Source organism: Pogona vitticeps, chromosome 3, assembly GCF_051106095.1.
Source record: "Pogona vitticeps strain Pit_001003342236 chromosome 3, PviZW2.1, whole genome shotgun sequence".
Taxonomy (NCBI): Eukaryota; Metazoa; Chordata; class Lepidosauria; order Squamata; family Agamidae; genus Pogona; species Pogona vitticeps.
This window is the reverse complement of record NC_135785.1, coordinates 245,990,980-246,009,297: the sequence shown is the minus strand read 5'-3', so window position 1 is coordinate 246,009,297 and position 18,318 is coordinate 245,990,980. Positions and strand designations below refer to the sequence as shown.

Sequence of the window (18,318 nt, the reverse complement as noted above, 5' to 3'; positions counted from 1 at the left end):
TGAGAGCCCTAGGAATGGGAGAGAAACTAAACTGAAGAGTTTATTTCACACCTTTAGTTAAATGCAGGAGCAAACCAAACCAAAGTGTGCTGCTTATATAGACAGAAGCTTTAAGCACTCTCTGGGCAGCTGAAAAATTAATTTTTCAGGCTACACATTTTGTGTCCCTCATGCTCAGTTTATGGACCTTGGAAGGATGGAAGGCTGAGTCAATCTTGAGCTCGCTATCTGAACCCTACAGAATCAAACTCAGATTGTGAGCGGTCTTGATTGCAGTACTGCAATTTAATCACTGCACAACGAGGAGCAACTGTGGCCTGTAGACCTTGAAGCGTCTGCAGCTATTTTCCATAGCTGGATAAGACTATGCGTTCAAATGTTCAAGAACTGCTTTTGTCTGTCAATTGCTGACAACTATTTTGGTCACTTTAAAAAGAAAAAAAAATCCCCCAAATCAATCTCTTGCTTTTCCCCCCTTTTTTCTACCTCTCCCCTTGAAATGTCTATGTGCCAGGTTATGCCCAGGTATTGTACAAAATTCTGTTATTTGGAAGACTGTTTGCTTTGGTTGAATACTTTATCTGAGAAACCCCTTCCACCAATTCTGTTCTAAACTACAATCCAAGCCTTTCAAGCATACAGTAGTGCACATTAAGGCTTTTGCAGAAATGCAGTGATCCTTGAGAAAAACAAAATTCAGCCAATACAGATTGCTGTTATTATGGCCATCATGTCACATTGAACCCACAATTATCCTATGACTTGGTGACCTCCAAAATAAGTTATAATCAACAGCTCTGCTTAGATGTTGCAAACTAAAGGCCATGTCTTTCTTTATTGAGTTAATCCACCTCATATAACATCTTGCTCTTTTCTTACTGTCACCACATTTTCTGGCTTTATTGTCTTTCTCAGTGAGTCCTGTTTTCTCATGATGTGCCTGAAGTACAATAGCCTCAGTTGAGTAATTTTAGTTTCTAGGGAGAGTTGAGGCTTGATCTGACTAGCACCCATTTGTTTGTCTTTCTGATGAGCCATGCAGCCATGAAGCTCCTCTCTGACACCACCGTTCAAACTACTTTATTCCCTGTCAGCTCCTGCATTGTCCATTTTTCAGAGCCATACATAGTCAATGGGAAGATCTTGGGATCTTTTTACCTCAAGTATACTTTGATTCATGTTTCAATTTCATCTGTCAAGTGGCAGATTTCATTTGTCTTTTTGGTTTTAATTCAGTTGCTTTAATGGCAACAGTACTGTTTGTACTTGTCTTTTGCTCCTCTCTCATAAGTTACTGAATGCCTTTTGACCGGAGGTTTCATTTTTTGACACCATATCTCATCATAGTTTAGCAGGTATAAATATTCAGAAGTGGTTTGACATTGCCTTCTGTGCAGTACTAACAAGAGTTAGCTTGATGAGGGGTTTGAATTGTTGATAAAATTGTGGAAACTGTGGAAGGATTTCTAGGGGGTGATTATTGTGGTATTTATACAAACCCCAAAGCCTGAGATGGACCCCAAAAATTCAAAAGAACAAATGGAGACTTGGTCTGTTCAATCCCAAAGTTCTGGAATAGTGGTGCAAGAAATAGAAAAGGAATGGCAGATTAATATACAAAGGCTAATATTAACAGGGTTCCAGCAAGTGAATGCAGGTCTTAGCAAAATAGAAAATTTGATGAAAGGGACGAAAGAGGGGACAGTAGATGCCAAACAAAACTTAAATGAAGTTGTACAGACTTTAGAATCGTCTGTATTAGACATGACACCAGGTAATATGAATGCAGTAGAGAGTTATCCAGTGACCCATGCAGCTTCCAAAATTAAAAAGCATTATGACAAAAATCTTAAGGAGGCAGAGATACTGAAACCAGATAATTTTATGGTGAAAATATGGGAAGTGAAAAAAATGGATATTCTGTCAGATGGGCTGAAAGACTGTTTAATTCAAAAAGAAACTGAACGATGGGATGTATTGTATAAATGGCAGCAGCTACCAGACAATGTTGGAATAACATAGAATAAAATTAAAATTAAATGATAAGATAAAAGCAGGAGGGTAATCAAACTGTGAAAAAGCAAAAAGTTGATATGTATTAGTAATATGAATTGATTGGATGATGTTATACTTTATGCTCTCCTATCCCCCAAAACCATTTTTCCTTTCCTATCCCCTCTTTCTTTCTGTACCCTCTATCCCTGTTCCTAAATAAAATAAAATTATTAAAAAAAAAAAAAAAGAGTTAGCTTGAATGTCACTGCCATTATCTGTGGAAGATTTTACATCAGTGCCACTTTCCGCCACTGCACAGGAATTGCCCTTCAAGAATTTCTCTTCCCCCAACATCCCAGGAACTATTACTGCTCTTCCGCTGCTGTAATCATTAATGACAAAATGGATGAATGCATCATAGTCTGGTGTCCCAACTTGGAAGGAAACTCCAAGCAACCACCAGGACATCTTCCATTCTGAACAGGCCTTTATTTAGGTCAGCCACATATAGGTGTCTATCAGTGTGGATCCTTCGGGTGAAACCCTCAGAATGGAGAATTTTAGGAGCTAAAGTTCAAATATGCAGATAACACTCTTATTTAAGAAATCTCCTTTGTTGGAAGTTTTTAAACAAATTGAATGGGTCCTTCAGGAATACTTTAGTAATGGATTACTGCACTGCCTGGGGGATTCGAAATGACTAGATAGGCGGGGTATAAATAAATAAATAAATAAATAAATAAATAAATAAATAAATAAATAAATAAATAAATAAATAAATAAATAAATAAATAAATAAATAAATAAATAAATAAATAAATAAATAAATAAATGGCTTTTTTCCTTGTCACTTACAAGTCTATGACTCATGTACCACATTCAGAAAGAAAGTCTAGTAGTTAATCTGCCAGACTAGAAATGTGTATCTCTGAAGTTCCAGGGAGCATCTTTAACCAGCCTCAGACTGCCTGTGGACTAACTATACCAGTCCTTTCCACAAAGCAGAACTATCCATGGAGAGAGAGTTGTCTGGATACATCTGCCACTTCAGGTTGTGATCACTTCTTTTGTAAATTGCACAAATTATTTCAGGTGTTTGTGGAATGCAACAAAATTGGACTGGTTGAATTAGAAGTTATCTGATCCCTAAATTAACCACTTGTACCATTATTTCCAATATTATTTTATACAAATTATTCATACAGCCAGTAATTAATGATATTACAGAGGAGTTCTTATTAACTTAAGAGTCAAAATACATGAGCATAAACACACAGCAAATATATCTGTATTTAGCTGAGCATATCTCAAAATGTTTAAATGGAAATATATTTCTGCTCAGTGTAAGCCCTACTAGGTTTAATTGTGTTTATTTAGGAGTATACTCAACATCAATTTTCATTTAAATTGACAGAAGTTCCTGAAGAATAGCCGCAATTCAAGCTGGATATTATTAAAGAAGATTTTTTCAAATGTACACCTTAAGCAGCAACCGTAAGGCATCTTTAAAAGGAAAAAATAATGTAGATCCTTATGTCTATACATCCCCACATCTGTGAAGCCTAGACATCTGAAATTTGGTACAGACAATAGACACATTGATTTTAGTTAATTAAAATTTGACTTATGCAATCTTTAGTCAGTTGTGGGTAGACAGTCGTAACCTACCCCAGAGACAAAGCTGCAGTCATTCAAGGGAAGTTTGTTTTTCCAGAGGGTCTCCAGGTAGGTCCACATGATGCTTTCTAATGCAGTGCCCTTAAGCCCTTTGAACAGTTGGAAGACAGAAAGTGTTGCTGACTGATCAGTTGGCAGAAGGGAGTGAACAGAGCAGTGGAGAGGCTGCAGGATTGATGGGGGGAAAGCAGCATGAAAGGGGGGAAAAGGGAAGAATAAAGGGGAAAAAAGGGAAGAATAACAGGAGAGAGAAAGAAAATGTGCACCATGGTAGGTGTGTATGTATCAAAAGGTTTCTAACCATTGAGAAACTGGGTACTGATTGAAGAAAAGGAAATTACACCTTGTTGAATGAAAAGCTCAAGAAAAGACTGGTCGTTTACTATGTATAAGCAGATACACACTGAAAGACAAAAGGCAGAAGGAATAGGTCACAAAATATACTTTCCATCCATCAAGTTAAATTTCTACCTGTCTGTATCGCACCACTGAAATTTGCTTGACTGATAAATAACTCCAGTCTGTCTCTCTTAAAACCACAAACTGCCTCACCTAAAATATACTTTTGCTTCCAAAGGTGTTCACAGGAATGCAGAGGAGATCTATATTGTCTTTAACATGATCAAAAGGATGGATCCAGGGGTTCCTTGTCGTTTACTGACACCTAACTATTGTGAATGTCAGTTTACTATCTGCATTTTTACTCTTTGTTTTTTGTGAAATCATATGGTTTCCATCTCTGAGCAAACTGCAACACCTTCTTTCTCTGATCTTCGAAGTTTTCTCGTAGACCTTTCCTCCAAAGTCTGGGCTCCAAGTCCAGCATGCCACCAATTACTTCCTTTCAAAGTAGAACAAAGAGAAGAATGTTACTTTTCTTAATTACCATGGAATATCCACAACTGTTCAGAACAACTATTGTGAAGCAGGAGGGGAGAAATCATTGTAGCTTTCCATTTTAAGAACAGGTGAGTCACCCAGTTGTGTACAAAATAAATATGCACAATGAACTGTTTCTCTCAAAGAATATAGAAGTAGAATGACAACATAAAATCTTAGCAAAAATGCCACTATTTCCTGCAAATTACTATGTCCTTGATTGTGGACATGGGGGCAAGATTAACTAAATTTATTACTATGACTGTTCCAAAATTACAATATTGATCTTACAAAAAAAAATAATCTCTTCAACTTTACCTTCAAGTAAACATTATTGCCGGCTTGACCTTATATGATGAGGCCCTGACATAATGTAGAATGGCTTAACTATATAGCTTTGTACAGCAGTAGATATAACAAACATAGTTGATAGATTCTAAAGCATATAGTAATAAAACTGTCAGGTCTATTCCGTTTTCCTAATATATACTGAGCTTCTGAGCTTCTCATGTATAGACTATCACTTATGCAGACTTCACTGAATGGAAACTGGACAATTCAATACCTTTCCAAAATAAAGCGGGAACTTGTGTTGATCTTCAATGACATGAGCAAATCCCCCCTGGACCCCAAAATCAACACAGAAGTAGGGCAAGCCTTTTGGGACCTAAAGGGGAAAAAAAGAGAGTGCATTTATTGTTTCATTCAAAGTAATACATTTAACACCATAGCCTCAAAATGCTTAACTCTAGTGATTTATTTATTTAGATTTAGAGCCCACAACTTGGAACTCTTAGGAGAGTTCTAAAGCACTAAATCCAGCTGTTAATCCCAAACAGAACAGGCACACTGAATCAATGAGACCTATATAAGCATTAACTTTATTCAACAACTCTGCTTTCGAGGGAATAATATTTAGATTTAATCCACAGGACACAAGATCTGCTAGGGAAGCCATTTGGGTTACAGCACAACCTAAAGAGAACTGTTACTGTTAAATGCTGTCAAGTTGCTGTCAACCCATGGCAATAAATGCTCTCAAATGTCCTGTCCTCAACCGCTCAGCTCAGCTCTTACAGATTCAATCCCATGGTCTTTTAAGGGAGAGACTATGGGCAACAGTTTTTTTTTCCCATCTGGCACTAAAAGTTGGCCAATTCTGTTCATATTCTTACTTCTTGGCAAGCACATACCATAGCCTGTGTGCTTACACTGATATGGCCCTGTCTAGTTCTCTAGAACTAGAAGTAAGAAGCTATTTTTAGGACAGAATATGGAGAGATAGAATGGTTTCCTATAGGCAAAGGTGTCAGACAAGGGTGCGTTTTCTCTCCTTATCTGTTCAGTCCGTACACTGAACATACCATATGGAAAGTCAGACTGGATTCTGATGAAGGAGGAGTGCAGACTGGTGGAAGAAACACCAATCATTTAAGATATGCAGATGACACAATCTTACTGGAAAAAACAGCAAAGACTCGAAATGATTGTTAGGGAAAGTGAAAGAAGAAAATGCCCAAACAGGACTGCAGCTCTATGTAAAGAAGACAAAAATCATAACTACGCAACAGCTACACAACTTGAACATTGACAATAAAGAGCCACCCTGCTCAGCGCCTGTAGATTCAAGCCCACTGTCTCTTTTAAGGAATCAGTCGATTTTGATATTAGCATCATAGAATAATGAAGTTGGAAGAGGTCCACAAGGCCTTTGAGTCCAACTCCTTGCTTAATCCAAAAATTCAAATCAAAGGATATCTGCCAGGTGGTTGTTTAAATTTCTCCTGAATGCTTCCAGTATTGGAAGTGACTTGACAGCACGTAACAACCACCCCAATCTGATCTAGCTAATTCCCTAAGTAATTTATTTCTGGCTGCACTGGTGTAGTGTTAAAATGGCCGTTCAACCCTCCCAAAAGGTTAATCACCAGCCATTATTTCATTTATTTGTCTTTTTGGCAGAGATTGAGAGGGGTTTGGGAGCAGTACTGAGGGACCTGATGAGTTACTTGTAACCTAAGGATTGCATTGTGCCCTGCACTGTGTTATAAAATCCTCAAGTGAAAGCACAGAGACAGAAAGGGTTGTCCGTCTTCTCATTCCCCAACTTCCAGGGGCCCGGCAGCATCACGGCATTCTATCTTCAGACAGTACAGCTACAAAGGTCCTTCTATTTCCTCTTAAACAAGAATAGGGTCATCTTTGTCAATGAACAGAGGGCGAGGAGAAAAGACATAGGAAGATTGTTTTTCAAATGCTTTGAACTAAAATTGAGAAGAAACCAGAAGTGAACGTACCCTTAGCAGACCATATTCTACTGCCATCTATGTAATAAGATGCCTTTCAAACATTGTTCCCCCACCCCAACATCTTAGCCCTTGTGCAGAGAGCAAACTGCTATGAAGCTGCAATGACTCCAAGCAAAGACTCCACCTAACTCAAGCAGGTAACAGTTCCAAGACATCATCGCCAACAAGTCCATAGTCATGCTGTGCATATCTACTCAGAAATAAGCCCCTTTTAGTTCAGTGGAGCGTACATCCTAGTAAGTTTAGGATGTGGTTTAGGGCTGTAGCCTTTGCTGTTTTGATAAACAAAATGAAGCACTGATATGAACTTCTCTGCCAACTTTGCCACCACCACTACTGCCTTCAAGTGCTCCAGAACTATTTAAAAACCTTGCCTCGTTGCCATCAATGTATTCAGTATAACATTTGGCTTTCCAAGAGGACTGTTATTCAATGTAATCAGTTTCACTGTGACTATATGTGGTCCTGACAGCCAAATCCGAACTTTTCATCTGCTTTATTTAATTATTTTTTCTCCATTCATGGTTCTGGCTTATAAAATATAGGCCAGAAAGCTCTATTTTTTTAAAAAAAAAAAACTGCTTTGGATTGTAAGTAAAAAGATTCCATACATACCGACTTGCGAACATCTTTTGAAGACAGATCAATCAGTTTTTTATTCATGGACCATTCTTCATCGGACTCCATTATAGCTTTCTGCAAAATTATTACAATGTATGGAATGCTCTTAAAATAGCACTATACTGTGTGCCATAATGTAGGGCTTCCTTTATAATTTTAAAAATCAGTTTACAAGGGAGAACAATGCAATTTCTATAATATATATTAATTTTATAATACAAAAAATTTAGTGCAATATAAGAAATTAATTTGGGACACATTCCTGCAATTTCTGCAACTCAATTTATACATATTAAAGTATAATGAAGACTTATTTATACTCATTCTTCCCAGTACCTTTAACTTTTCATTTGTATAGTTTTAGAATTGCAGTCTACCTTTAGTCCAATACCAATTATTTCAGAATAAGAACTGCCAGTCCGTAGAATTAAAATGGCAATAGGCCTTAGCAGCACAGAAAACTAATTAAGCACTTTTTTTACTTCGATAAAGAAATACAAGTGTCACAGTTCTGTTGTAATTTAAAAATCTGTATCACCTATATTTCAGTCTCCAGTACCTCCAGATACTGTTTAAGAGGCTCAAATATTTTCTGATAAAGATTCAGAATGTAACTCAGAGAGAAGACACTAGAAGACTTTAATGAAATACTAGGAAGGAAGCACAAGACTAAGATTCAGTTCCACTATCGCCACATATTAAAAGGTATGGGGATTCATCAAATGTAGCCCTGTTAAAAATAACTTTATTTTCATATGGTATGTGCAGCCATTTTACAAAGGAAAAGAGTAACACATTAAACTCCAGAGTTGGTTTAAGTTGGCAGGTTCTACCAACACATCATTTCCTAGCCTTTACATAATGGCTGGTTAGCTCAGTGGTTTAAGTATCTGGCTCAGGAGCCAGCAGTTAAGAGTTTGATTCCCCCCCGCCGGTGACTCCCATGAGAATAGCCAGCCTGGGTGGCCTTGGGCAAGCTGCACAGTCCTAGAATGCCCCCAGAAGAAGGGAATGGTAAACCACTTCTGAGCATTCCAGTAAGTCAGAATTGACTTAATGGTACATGATTATTACTATTACATAATGGGAAAAAGAGGTTACTTACCTGTAACTGTGGTTCTTCGAGTCGTCATCTGTGATTTCACACTAATGGGTTAACTCACACCTGCGCAGAGTGACTGCGGAACCTTCTAGAGCTCAGGCACATGGTGCCGGGACCTCCCCCATGCTGCCTATAATAGTGAGATGCAAATGTGGATGGCATGTCCCACATGGCTGTTTTACAGATGTCTGTCAAGTCCACCCCTCTGAGGAAGGCCATAGAGGAAGCCACAGCCCTGGTGAAATGGGCTTGTACAGTACATGGTAGGGGAGTCTTGGCCAATTCATAAGCCAGGTGAATTGTGGAAACTATCCACCGAGAAACTGTCTGTGGAGAGACCGAAGAACCCCTCAATTGTTCATGGAAGGAGACAAACAAACGCTAGGATGAGCGGAAGGCAGCAGAGCAAGAGACAAAGTACGCAAGGGCTTTCTTAACATCCCGAGAGTGAAAAGGCCGCTCCAGACTAGAGGCAGGAGACGGAAAGAAAGTCGGCAGTATTATCGGCTGGATTAGGTGAAAACCTGAGGCCACCTTAGGAAGGAAAGAAAGGTTGGGGAACAGGGTCACCTTATCTGGGTGAAATTGGAGGAAGGGTGAGTTGACTTGCAAGGCCGCAAGCTCACTGGCCCACCTCACAGGTTACAGCAGAAGGAACACAGTTTTTAGTGAGAGCAATTTGTCCGAAGCAGAGGCCAGCGGTTCAAAAGGAGGTCCCATGAGTTTGTTAAGGACTAGCTGGAGGGACCATTGAGGAATGGGGGACTTGTAAGGGGGCCCCAGATTTTTTAACCTATGTAAAAAATGTTTGAGTGTTGGATGTCGGAAGAAAAAACGCCGCGGCTGGCACGGCCACCAAGGGGCAATCAGAATGGCATTTGCTCTTTGTTGACATATCCTGAGAATGGTCTTCTGTATCAGTGGTATGGGTGGAAACATGTACAGAAGTTTGTGCACCCATGAGATCATGAACGCATCTCCCAATGATAGGTGGCTGACTCCTGCCCTTGAACAGTAGTGGACACATTTCGTGTTGGTCAGAGAGGCAAAGATGTCCACCTGGGGCATGCCTCATCTGCAGCAGAGGGACAGGAATACTCCCTTGTCCAGAGCCCACTCATAGGTGCATACTTGCAGCCTGCTCAGTTGAACTGCTAGCACATTGTCCTCCGAGGCCATGTGAACCACCATGGGATAGATGTGGCGAGTGTAACACCATTCCCACACCTGGATGGTTAAGTACAGAAAGCAGAGGGAGTGTGTGCCTGTTTGTTGAGGTAAAACACTGCTGTAGTGTTGCCTGATGCCACCTAAACTACTCCACCGAGGAGATTTCTTTCGAATGCATGGAAGGCTTAATAGCCAACACTTCCAGGTGGTTGATATGTAACGGCCGTTCCATTGGTGACCAAAGGCCATGCATCGTTAGATTTCCCAAGTGAGCTCCCCAGCCAGAGGGGCTTGCATCTGTAGTGAGTTGGGACATCTGGAGCCAAAGAACCAAAAGATCTGCCTATTAGCAAATTCGGGCGGAAGCTCCACCAGGAGAGCTGCGCTGCAAGCTCGACAGTGACTGATAGGAGCTTGGAGCGGGTCCAACAAGGGGTTCCAAAGTGACAGGAACTGCACCTGTAATGACCGCATTCTTCAATCTGGCATGCCGGAGCACTGCTGTGGTCGACGCCCTGAGTCCTAGTAAACGTTGTACTTGTAGCACTGAGATCCTGGTGTCCTGGACAAAGAGAGCCACCATCTGCTCGATCTTCAAAATACGGCCCTTGGAAGAAAGGCCCTGCCCACAGAGGTATCTAGAACTGCACCGATGTACAAAACCCTGAGTGGGATGCAGAGTTAACTTGCCGGAGTTAACCTGAAGTCCCAGAGCAGATAAGAGGGACAGTGTGAATGATATGTCTGTGTTCAACTGGGCCTGTGTTAGCGCCACCAGCAACCAATCATAAAGATATGGAAAAACAGTGATACCGTGCAAACGAAGGTAAGCCGCCACTGGGGCTAAATACTTCATGAATACCCGTGGGGCCATGGATAACCCAAAGGGGAGGGCCTTGAATTCGTAGATCACCCCATTGAGAGAAAATCTCAAAAACCACTGATGGTCAGGCCAAATGGAGATGTGAAAATAAGCATCCTTCAAGTCTATGACTGCAAACCAGTCTCCCTGTCTCAACATCTGGATGGTGCCATGGAGGGAAATCATCCTGAATTTTCAGGGTGTGATATACAAATTCAAGGGGCGGAGGTCCAAAATGGGCCGAAGTCCGCCATTTTTCTTTGATATGAGGAAATAATGGGAAAAGTGCAAAAATAGGGTCATGAACTGGGACAGGAGAGCGCTACCTATTCCTCTAGAGGGGGTGAGAGAATTTGATTCTTTACCTGTAGCTGGTAAAGAATCAAATTCAATAGCATAGCCATAAGCTATAATGGCCAAAACCCAGGCATCAGAAGTGATGGATCACCAGGCAGAAAGGAAGGGTGCCAAACGAACTGAAAAGTGAGGTGTTGCTGGTGTGCCTAAAGAGTTAAAGGTTCTGCTTAGGCCTACAGTCGGAACATCATGCCTTCTAGCGAGGACACTGCCTGCCAGTCTGCTGACGAGACGGACCTAATTAATAACTTGCATTTTGTGGTCTCTGATGGTCAGGATAAGGTTGGTAAGGAAAAGAATGACACCAAGAGTTTTGTGACCTACTCTGTTGATTGGAATATGACCTGGCCATCTTGTGTAATTTCAGAAGGTTGTCTAAGATTTCACCGGTCTTTCCGTCAAAAAGACCAAATCCATCGAATGGGAGGTCCTCAATACTGGCACAAGCAGCCTCGGAGATACCAGCTGATCTCAACCAGGCATGTCGTTGAAGAGATATTGCTGACGTAACTTGCTTGGATGCGGCATCTACTATATGTCATGCAGCAATCCTTTCCTGCCGAGCTAAGGATATGGCTTCCTGATGGCAGGTAAGAGTGGCTGAGCGAAGTTCCTCTGGATCAGCCTGCAAGGCAGTATTCCAGAGGTGGCGACGGTAAGCACCCATCGCCGCAAAATAATTAACCACCCGTAGCACAAAGGACGCTAAGGAATAAATCTGTCTACCCAGGATGTCCAATTTTCGGCCCTCCTTGTTGTTAGACATTGTGGCCGACTGGTTCCTCATTTTATTTTGTGTAGCATCCATTACAAATAAACTAGGCAACAGATGCTCTGAGAGGAATTCTGTGCCAGAGCCATGCATTTTGTACAAGTTCTCTACCCTCCTGGGTATCTGATAAGAGGTAGGAGGCTTGTCTCAACGTTCTTTAGCCAGCTTGAGTAAAGAAGAAATAAACGCCATGCGAAGAGGAGGGGACTGATATTTTGTGAAGTCCTTGTAAAGTCTCTCTACCTCTTCTACAACTGGCTGATCTATTGCCAGGTCCATTGCTTTTGCAATCCTGCGTATCAGCTGCGAGTAAGCCGTGTAATCCTCCAAGGGAGAAGGTGGGTGGCTCTCCACCACCTTGGAGTCTGGTGTTGGAAGATTAGGAGGAGAATTTTTATCTAACTCCTCAACTGAAGTTTCCAAGTCAGATATATAAGCCTCCTCCTGGCCCAGAGTAAGTGCTCGGGGCCGAGGCTCTCGACGGGGAACATCCAAATGAGCAGATAAAATGCCATCTTTGACCCCAGGCGAAGGGGTAGCTGGAATTGAGTCCGCAGGTCGTGGTGTGGGCATCGGCACCGAGCGAGAGCGAGTTGTCGAGACGGGAAGAGAGGTCTCATCACTGTAGGTGTGCGAGCCCTCAGCAAAGGTTTGCCTTCAGGTTCACCCTCTGGGTAGAAGTAGGCACCTGGATGCCGTCCATATCATGGAGGCGACGGTGGAGGAGAATAGGAGCCCTAATATCAGGACGAACCTGTAGAAGTCAGGGTCATAGGGCACCCACTATCGACACCGGCCAAACCTGAAGTCTTTGGGGTCGAGGAAATTCTCGTAGTCATCCCTGCCAGATCTGGGACAGCCTTGACGAGGGGAGAAATCCTCTGGCCAGAGACACTGGTGGTGGTATCTCCTGGGCTCGGGCACCAGCTCCAGGTGCCTCATCTTCTGCCTCTTCTTCTTAGACATCTCGGCTAGAGATGCAGATGGAGATGGAGACACCTGTCTCGACATCGAGCCAGGGCTAATTTGCACCACCAAGTGAACCTCCACAGAGGTGTCCGCCCAATCTGGGGGGGGGGGGAAAGGGACAGGCATGGAGATGGTGCAACTGGCGGCCTGGAGCCTGACATATCTTCATCTCCCAATGGCACGCTTGGGCCCAAAGAGTCTCTTCGTGGTCGGGGTTGATGGCAAGACAACAGGCGATGCGCCTGAGGGCTCCTGGGGCAACATCCTCTTCTTTTTCAGCACTGAAGCTGAAGCCGTTGACTTTGAGCCTGAAGAAGATACTTTTGCCAATTTTTTAGCCCATTTGAGTGAAGATGCTGCAGCCGACAAAGTCTCGACCAGAGTAGACTGTGGCGGCTCCATGGGCGGCTCTCGGGACAGGCACAGAGATTTTCCCCACAAAAACGAACACAAACGCTGGAGCCTCTGTTTTAAAGCCAGTTTGGCAAATCCTTTACAAACAGCACACAAAGCCGGCTGGTGCTCCTCTCCTAGACAAAACAAACACTGGGAATGTTCGTCTGAAAGGGGCACTTTATTTGGAGAAGAGGAGCAAGGCTTAAAGGGGCCCGACGAGGCCATAAATAGGTCCGCAAGGACAAACAAAGAGACAAGCCAGTTATATGCTTTCTTTGCCAAACTCACAAGCCAAACAAATCGTCAACAGTCCAAATCGGAAGGTCGAAGCAGTAGAATGAGGAAAAGGAAAGAACACTACATGAAAGCTCCGAGATGCTGCCACAGTGGTGGCAGAAATGGAACTGAGGCACTTGGTGCCAGGCAGGGTTATAGGCAGCATGGAGGAGGTCTTGGCATCATCTGCCTGAGCTCTAGAAGGTACCGATATCACTCTGCGCAGGCATGAGTTAACCCATTAGTGTGCATTCACAGAGACCACAAAGAAGAACCATGAAATTATAGATTATACAGTCCACACAACTGGGTTTAGATAATTCCAGGGGATTTTTTGCAGGGACCCTTTTGACCTACTTTCTTTACTTCTAATTTTGCCAAACAATAATTTTGGAAAATGCATGTTCATAGTTTCAGTTGGGAAAAGGGAAATACATTCCATGTGAGATTGTATATGGACTTACTTTATATTTTTGAGCTTCCTGTGGATCACTTTAGCTCAGTTTTTTTTAAAGAAATTCAAGACTGCAAAAGCAAAGTGAACAAAGCAAAAATCACATAGCACAAAACAGAGAGAACCACAGCACTTAAAAAAAGATACCTTGAAGTAGATAGGAGCCATATCCCCCACTTCCTTTGGAAGAGGAATACATTCATATACCATGTGATATCGCTTCTTTATATTTAAGTTGATCTCAAGAAAAACACAATCCAGGCCCTGAGCTTCAAACATCTTCACTAAAGTTTTCCTGAATACCTGGTAAGATAGATTGTGGAGAAAGAGAGAAAAAGTCAAGATAACTATCCTTTCCGATCCCAAAATAATTACACAATACAAATGTATTCCTGACTAGCAGGAACGGAGAAGTCTTGTCCTTTCATAGAGTAATGTCATGTGGCATTCAAAATAAGATTAGAAACAAGCTTAGCAGGAGAACATGATGAGAAATTTTAAATATTTATAGTATGTGCATAATGATGTGGAAATGAAAGGCATACTGAAGTTCAGAAAATTTGAGGGTCCCATAAATGGAGGGAGAAACAACAGGCAGTCTTAGAGCTTCATTCCTCCAAAATTTAATACCTTGCCATGTCTTAAGTCCAAATGCCACCATTTGTCAACTCTGCCTTCCAATTACACGATTTATCAAAAAGTGGCATTTTCATCAGACGTGATTAACCTTTAATTCAGATATGAATATTCCCTTAAAGAAAAAACAGTCTGAGATCTTTTATCTCCCTTGTGCAGAAGCTGATCTGAACTGTTACTGGAACTGACTTGACCTCTGCTCACAACTCACTCATTCTCCTCTATTGGATGGAACGTCGGAACTGATTATGGAAAGGATCAGTTTGTAGCTGGAGTGGTGCCTGGCATTTTTAAAAAACAAGCAGGTAAGATGGAAATCACAGTCTTAGATTTCTAATGAATGAGAGATAATTTTGACGCCCAAACCTGAAACATTGTGGTGGTATCCAACCAAGAGGAAGCAGTTAGTTAAAAACGTCCTTCAAACTGAGCTCTTTGAAAACAGTTACCAGTTGAAAAGAACAAGCTGGAGTCACCTTAAGTCAATGACTAATGTGGCAGACACATGCATTATAAAATTTATATTTTATTTTACACTTGCTAAGCCTTATTATCCTAGCAAAGGTAAGACATGTTTTAAATGAGGAGCCATTTCCCACATTATCTCTCTAAACAAAAAAAAGGATTTATTCTAACATGAAAACCATTTGCTTTGTCCTTTAGAACATGTATGGCAAAGCAAGGCAGGGACTAACTTGTACGTGTTCCTGTTTCCCAAATAAAGAAATATTTATCTTGTCAACTTGTATATAGAATCATAGAATAATTGAGTTGGAAGGGGCCTATAAAGCAATCAAGTCAAACTCCCTGCTCAGTATTTCACATCTAATTGTTCCTTTGCTATCAACAGAGTGAGATAATAGGCATTAGTACTACCTACTCTCACTTAATAGAATGTTCAGGGCTTCCTGGTGGTCTTTCACATCACCAGTTACCTCCGTTAACTGGAGAGTCCATAGAATAATCTATTACCTTCTTCCCAAAATTCTTAATTCTACCACTGAGCTATGGTCTTGTTCCATTTCAGACCAAAATCCAAAAATATGTAGGGCAATGAAGTCTTTCTACTTTCTACAGTACCAAGAAATCACAACAGCACATGGGAGTTTCAAGTCAGCCGTTCTTGACTATCATGGTCATAAAATGGCATATCATGTCTTTAATCTCTAGGTCTCTGACCCAAAGAAGTGACATTTGGATGATACTTCTATATCATCTAAAAGGTAAGGTTTCAGAGATAGAATATGGCAGATTCTAATTTTTAACAGGCTTGTGGCCAAGTTGCAGAACATTCTCAAAATCAGAATGGTGTGCATCCTATTCTGCAAGAGGATTAATTTCTTCTGCAGTTGGACATTCTTAAAACAACACATTGGCTGAAGTCATGTTGCTTAATTACACAAATGGCGTGCCTTTTACAGGCACATCATCATAAATTATCTGCTGTATGCCGGGCTGTGATACTCAATATGCAACAGCTAACATCTACAGCAGTTTCTTAACTTACAGCAATTTGCTTCCCAAAGTTCTGTCATTTGCATAACTGCACAATAAGATTTCATTCAATGAGGGGAAGAGGGGAAGTTCATAACATCTGTAAAGTCAAAATAAGTCTCTCCAAAAATTATCTGAGCACTATCTCAAAGCAGGTCACATACTGTAAACATTCTACTTTGACTTTACTTTTTACCGTTAATGCTTCTCCCTGGGAAAGCATGTCAGTCTCGAGATTGCTGGAGAAGCCAAGCAGATGCTGTGAAGATAGGCTAAGAGCTGTCAACCAGAATACTGGCAGGAGGATGTCCGAGAAGCAATGACATTTAAATGCAAATTAAACTGTAACCACTCCCTGACCAGCATCTTCAGGAATCATACACCAGTAAGCAGATCTATTCATTATCCTGTTCTAGTTGAAGAGACAAAGAATTAATTCAACAGCTGACACATTACTGCCTCTCATTTCCACTAGCAACTCTAGTGCCAATGCTATTTTGGAGACTTTCAAGCTAAATTAGAAACAAAAAATGCTCTTTTGCCACTACTACTGCAATTACTAAGACAATTTAAAAAGCTTATAGAAAAGGTTGTAACCCTGTAGTGTTGCAGCATCTACTTTGCATGCACAAGGTCCCAGATACACCGCCAGACAGGACTAGAGACAAATCTAGACCTGTTGTTGAAACTGCAGAGAGCCACTACCAATTTGCATAGACAGTAGTGAGCTAGGCAAAATTATAGTCAGATTCATTGTGAGAGAGTGCTCAAACAACATGTGCCAGATGGAACATTTAAATAATGAAGGATTCCCTTGGAAGCCTGTCTTTTTATTATCTCTTCCAACCCCATCCAATGGCCTGGATTGTGTACTGCAAATGGAAGGCTCCTATTTTTCAGAAGGGCACCTTTGAGCCATCTAATACCTACTACTGATTTGCAAGAGTGAAGGGGAAAGCAGCCAAACATGCCTATCTCCTTTCTGAAAAGTAAGCACTGTATGAGCAAAAAGTCAATCCCGGAGATCTCATCATAGAAGCTGTAATATAAAAACTATGGAATGTGCCATTTGGGGAAGAATTCTCCAGGCAGAATTCTGGGCATTCCAGCCCACAGACTCATGCCTACACCCATCTGCACTTCACTCATCCAGTCCAGGGCTTACTTCTGAGGATGCATTACTGACTTGGACCTTGTTTCCTGTACATAAAAGGAAGCTGCCACAGTGCTTCCTTAGGAGTTGTAGTTCTTTGGGAGGTGCCCTCTATAGAATCTAAAGGGCAGTAAGACTACGTCTTCTAGAAAGCACCATGAGTTTCCTTTTTGTACGTTAATAACAGGAAGCAAGCCCTGCTACAGCCATGCAACTTCAGAGATAAGCCCCTGGCATCTGTAGGAAGACTATAGGCTAGAACTCCCAGAATGCTTTGGAGTGGAAAAAATAAAAAAGAATAGCACATCCTCCAAGGGCATGAAAGTTCCTAAGAGACTGTGCTACTCAGAGATAAAATGTTTTTTTAAAATACATAGCAGCAGCAGAACAGAAATCTTGATCTTACAACAGATTAGCTTGAAATAGCAGCCTTATGGTAAATTTTAGTTTAATTTGACCCATAATTTTCAACCCCATGGCGCTGACCAGAGAGCAATAAAAGATGGTCAAGCCATTTTTCCACATTTTTCATCCTGAAATCAATAATCCACTTTTTTTTTCACAATGCCTCTTTTTTTGCTGCAAGGGCATTGCTGATAGTACCAAAGGCTACTTTATAGAATATCACATTGATTAATTTTTTGAAAAGAGCTTCTTCCAAGTTTTGAAACCATCCTTTTATACTTATACAGAAAACTGGGTTGGTCATATGAAGATTGATTTTTCTTGTTGTTATTGTTGTTTTAAAGTCCCTAGAGGAAATCATATATAATTGAAACAGGTTCATAAACAGGAGTTGCCTGATATCACATAGTGAGTTTAAAAAATGACCTTCAGCTAAGTAGGCTCAGTTTGCCATATTTACCTCAAAAACTTTATTAAAAGACTTTATTAAAAAGTCCATCCTTGTCTTTTGAGGTAAATATGGCAAACATGCTTATATAAGCACGCCTACGAGGATCACAGAATCTAAGAACAGTAAAGTTGAAAGATATTCCCAAAGATCATCAAATCCAATTCCTACCAATGCAGAAAATCCAAACTAAAGCAACTCTGATAGATAGGCCTCTGAACTCTGTTTACAAACCTCTAGGTGGAAGAGTCCATCTTCTAAGGGAGTTTGTTCTACTGCTAGAAAGCTCTTTCTTCTTCTAGTATTTAGGTGAAATCTCCCTTTTTATAATTTGAATCTCTGG

The 18,318-nt window shown here is 41.0% G+C and overlaps 1 protein-coding gene across 2 annotated transcripts in view; it reads right to left on the bottom strand.

The window, feature by feature from the left end:
* Positions 1 to 3,160: 3,160 nt before the first annotated feature.
* The window catches only part of CWF19L2 (CWF19 like cell cycle control factor 2), a 100,007-nt gene continuing 84,849 nt past the window's right edge, over positions 3,161 to 18,318 (bottom strand). For both annotated transcript variants that reach the window (XM_072993647.2, XM_020803161.3), the window contains exons 15-18: positions 13,987 to 14,142; positions 7,476 to 7,556; positions 5,117 to 5,218; positions 3,161 to 4,513 (exon numbers count right to left, since the gene is read on the bottom strand). In XM_072993647.2, coding sequence (XP_072849748.2) covers positions 4,373 to 4,513; positions 5,117 to 5,218; positions 7,476 to 7,556; positions 13,987 to 14,142 — 480 coding nt within the window. In that variant the 3' untranslated portion in view covers positions 3,161 to 4,372. The remainder of the gene's footprint in view (positions 4,514 to 5,116; positions 5,219 to 7,475; positions 7,557 to 13,986; positions 14,143 to 18,318) is intronic.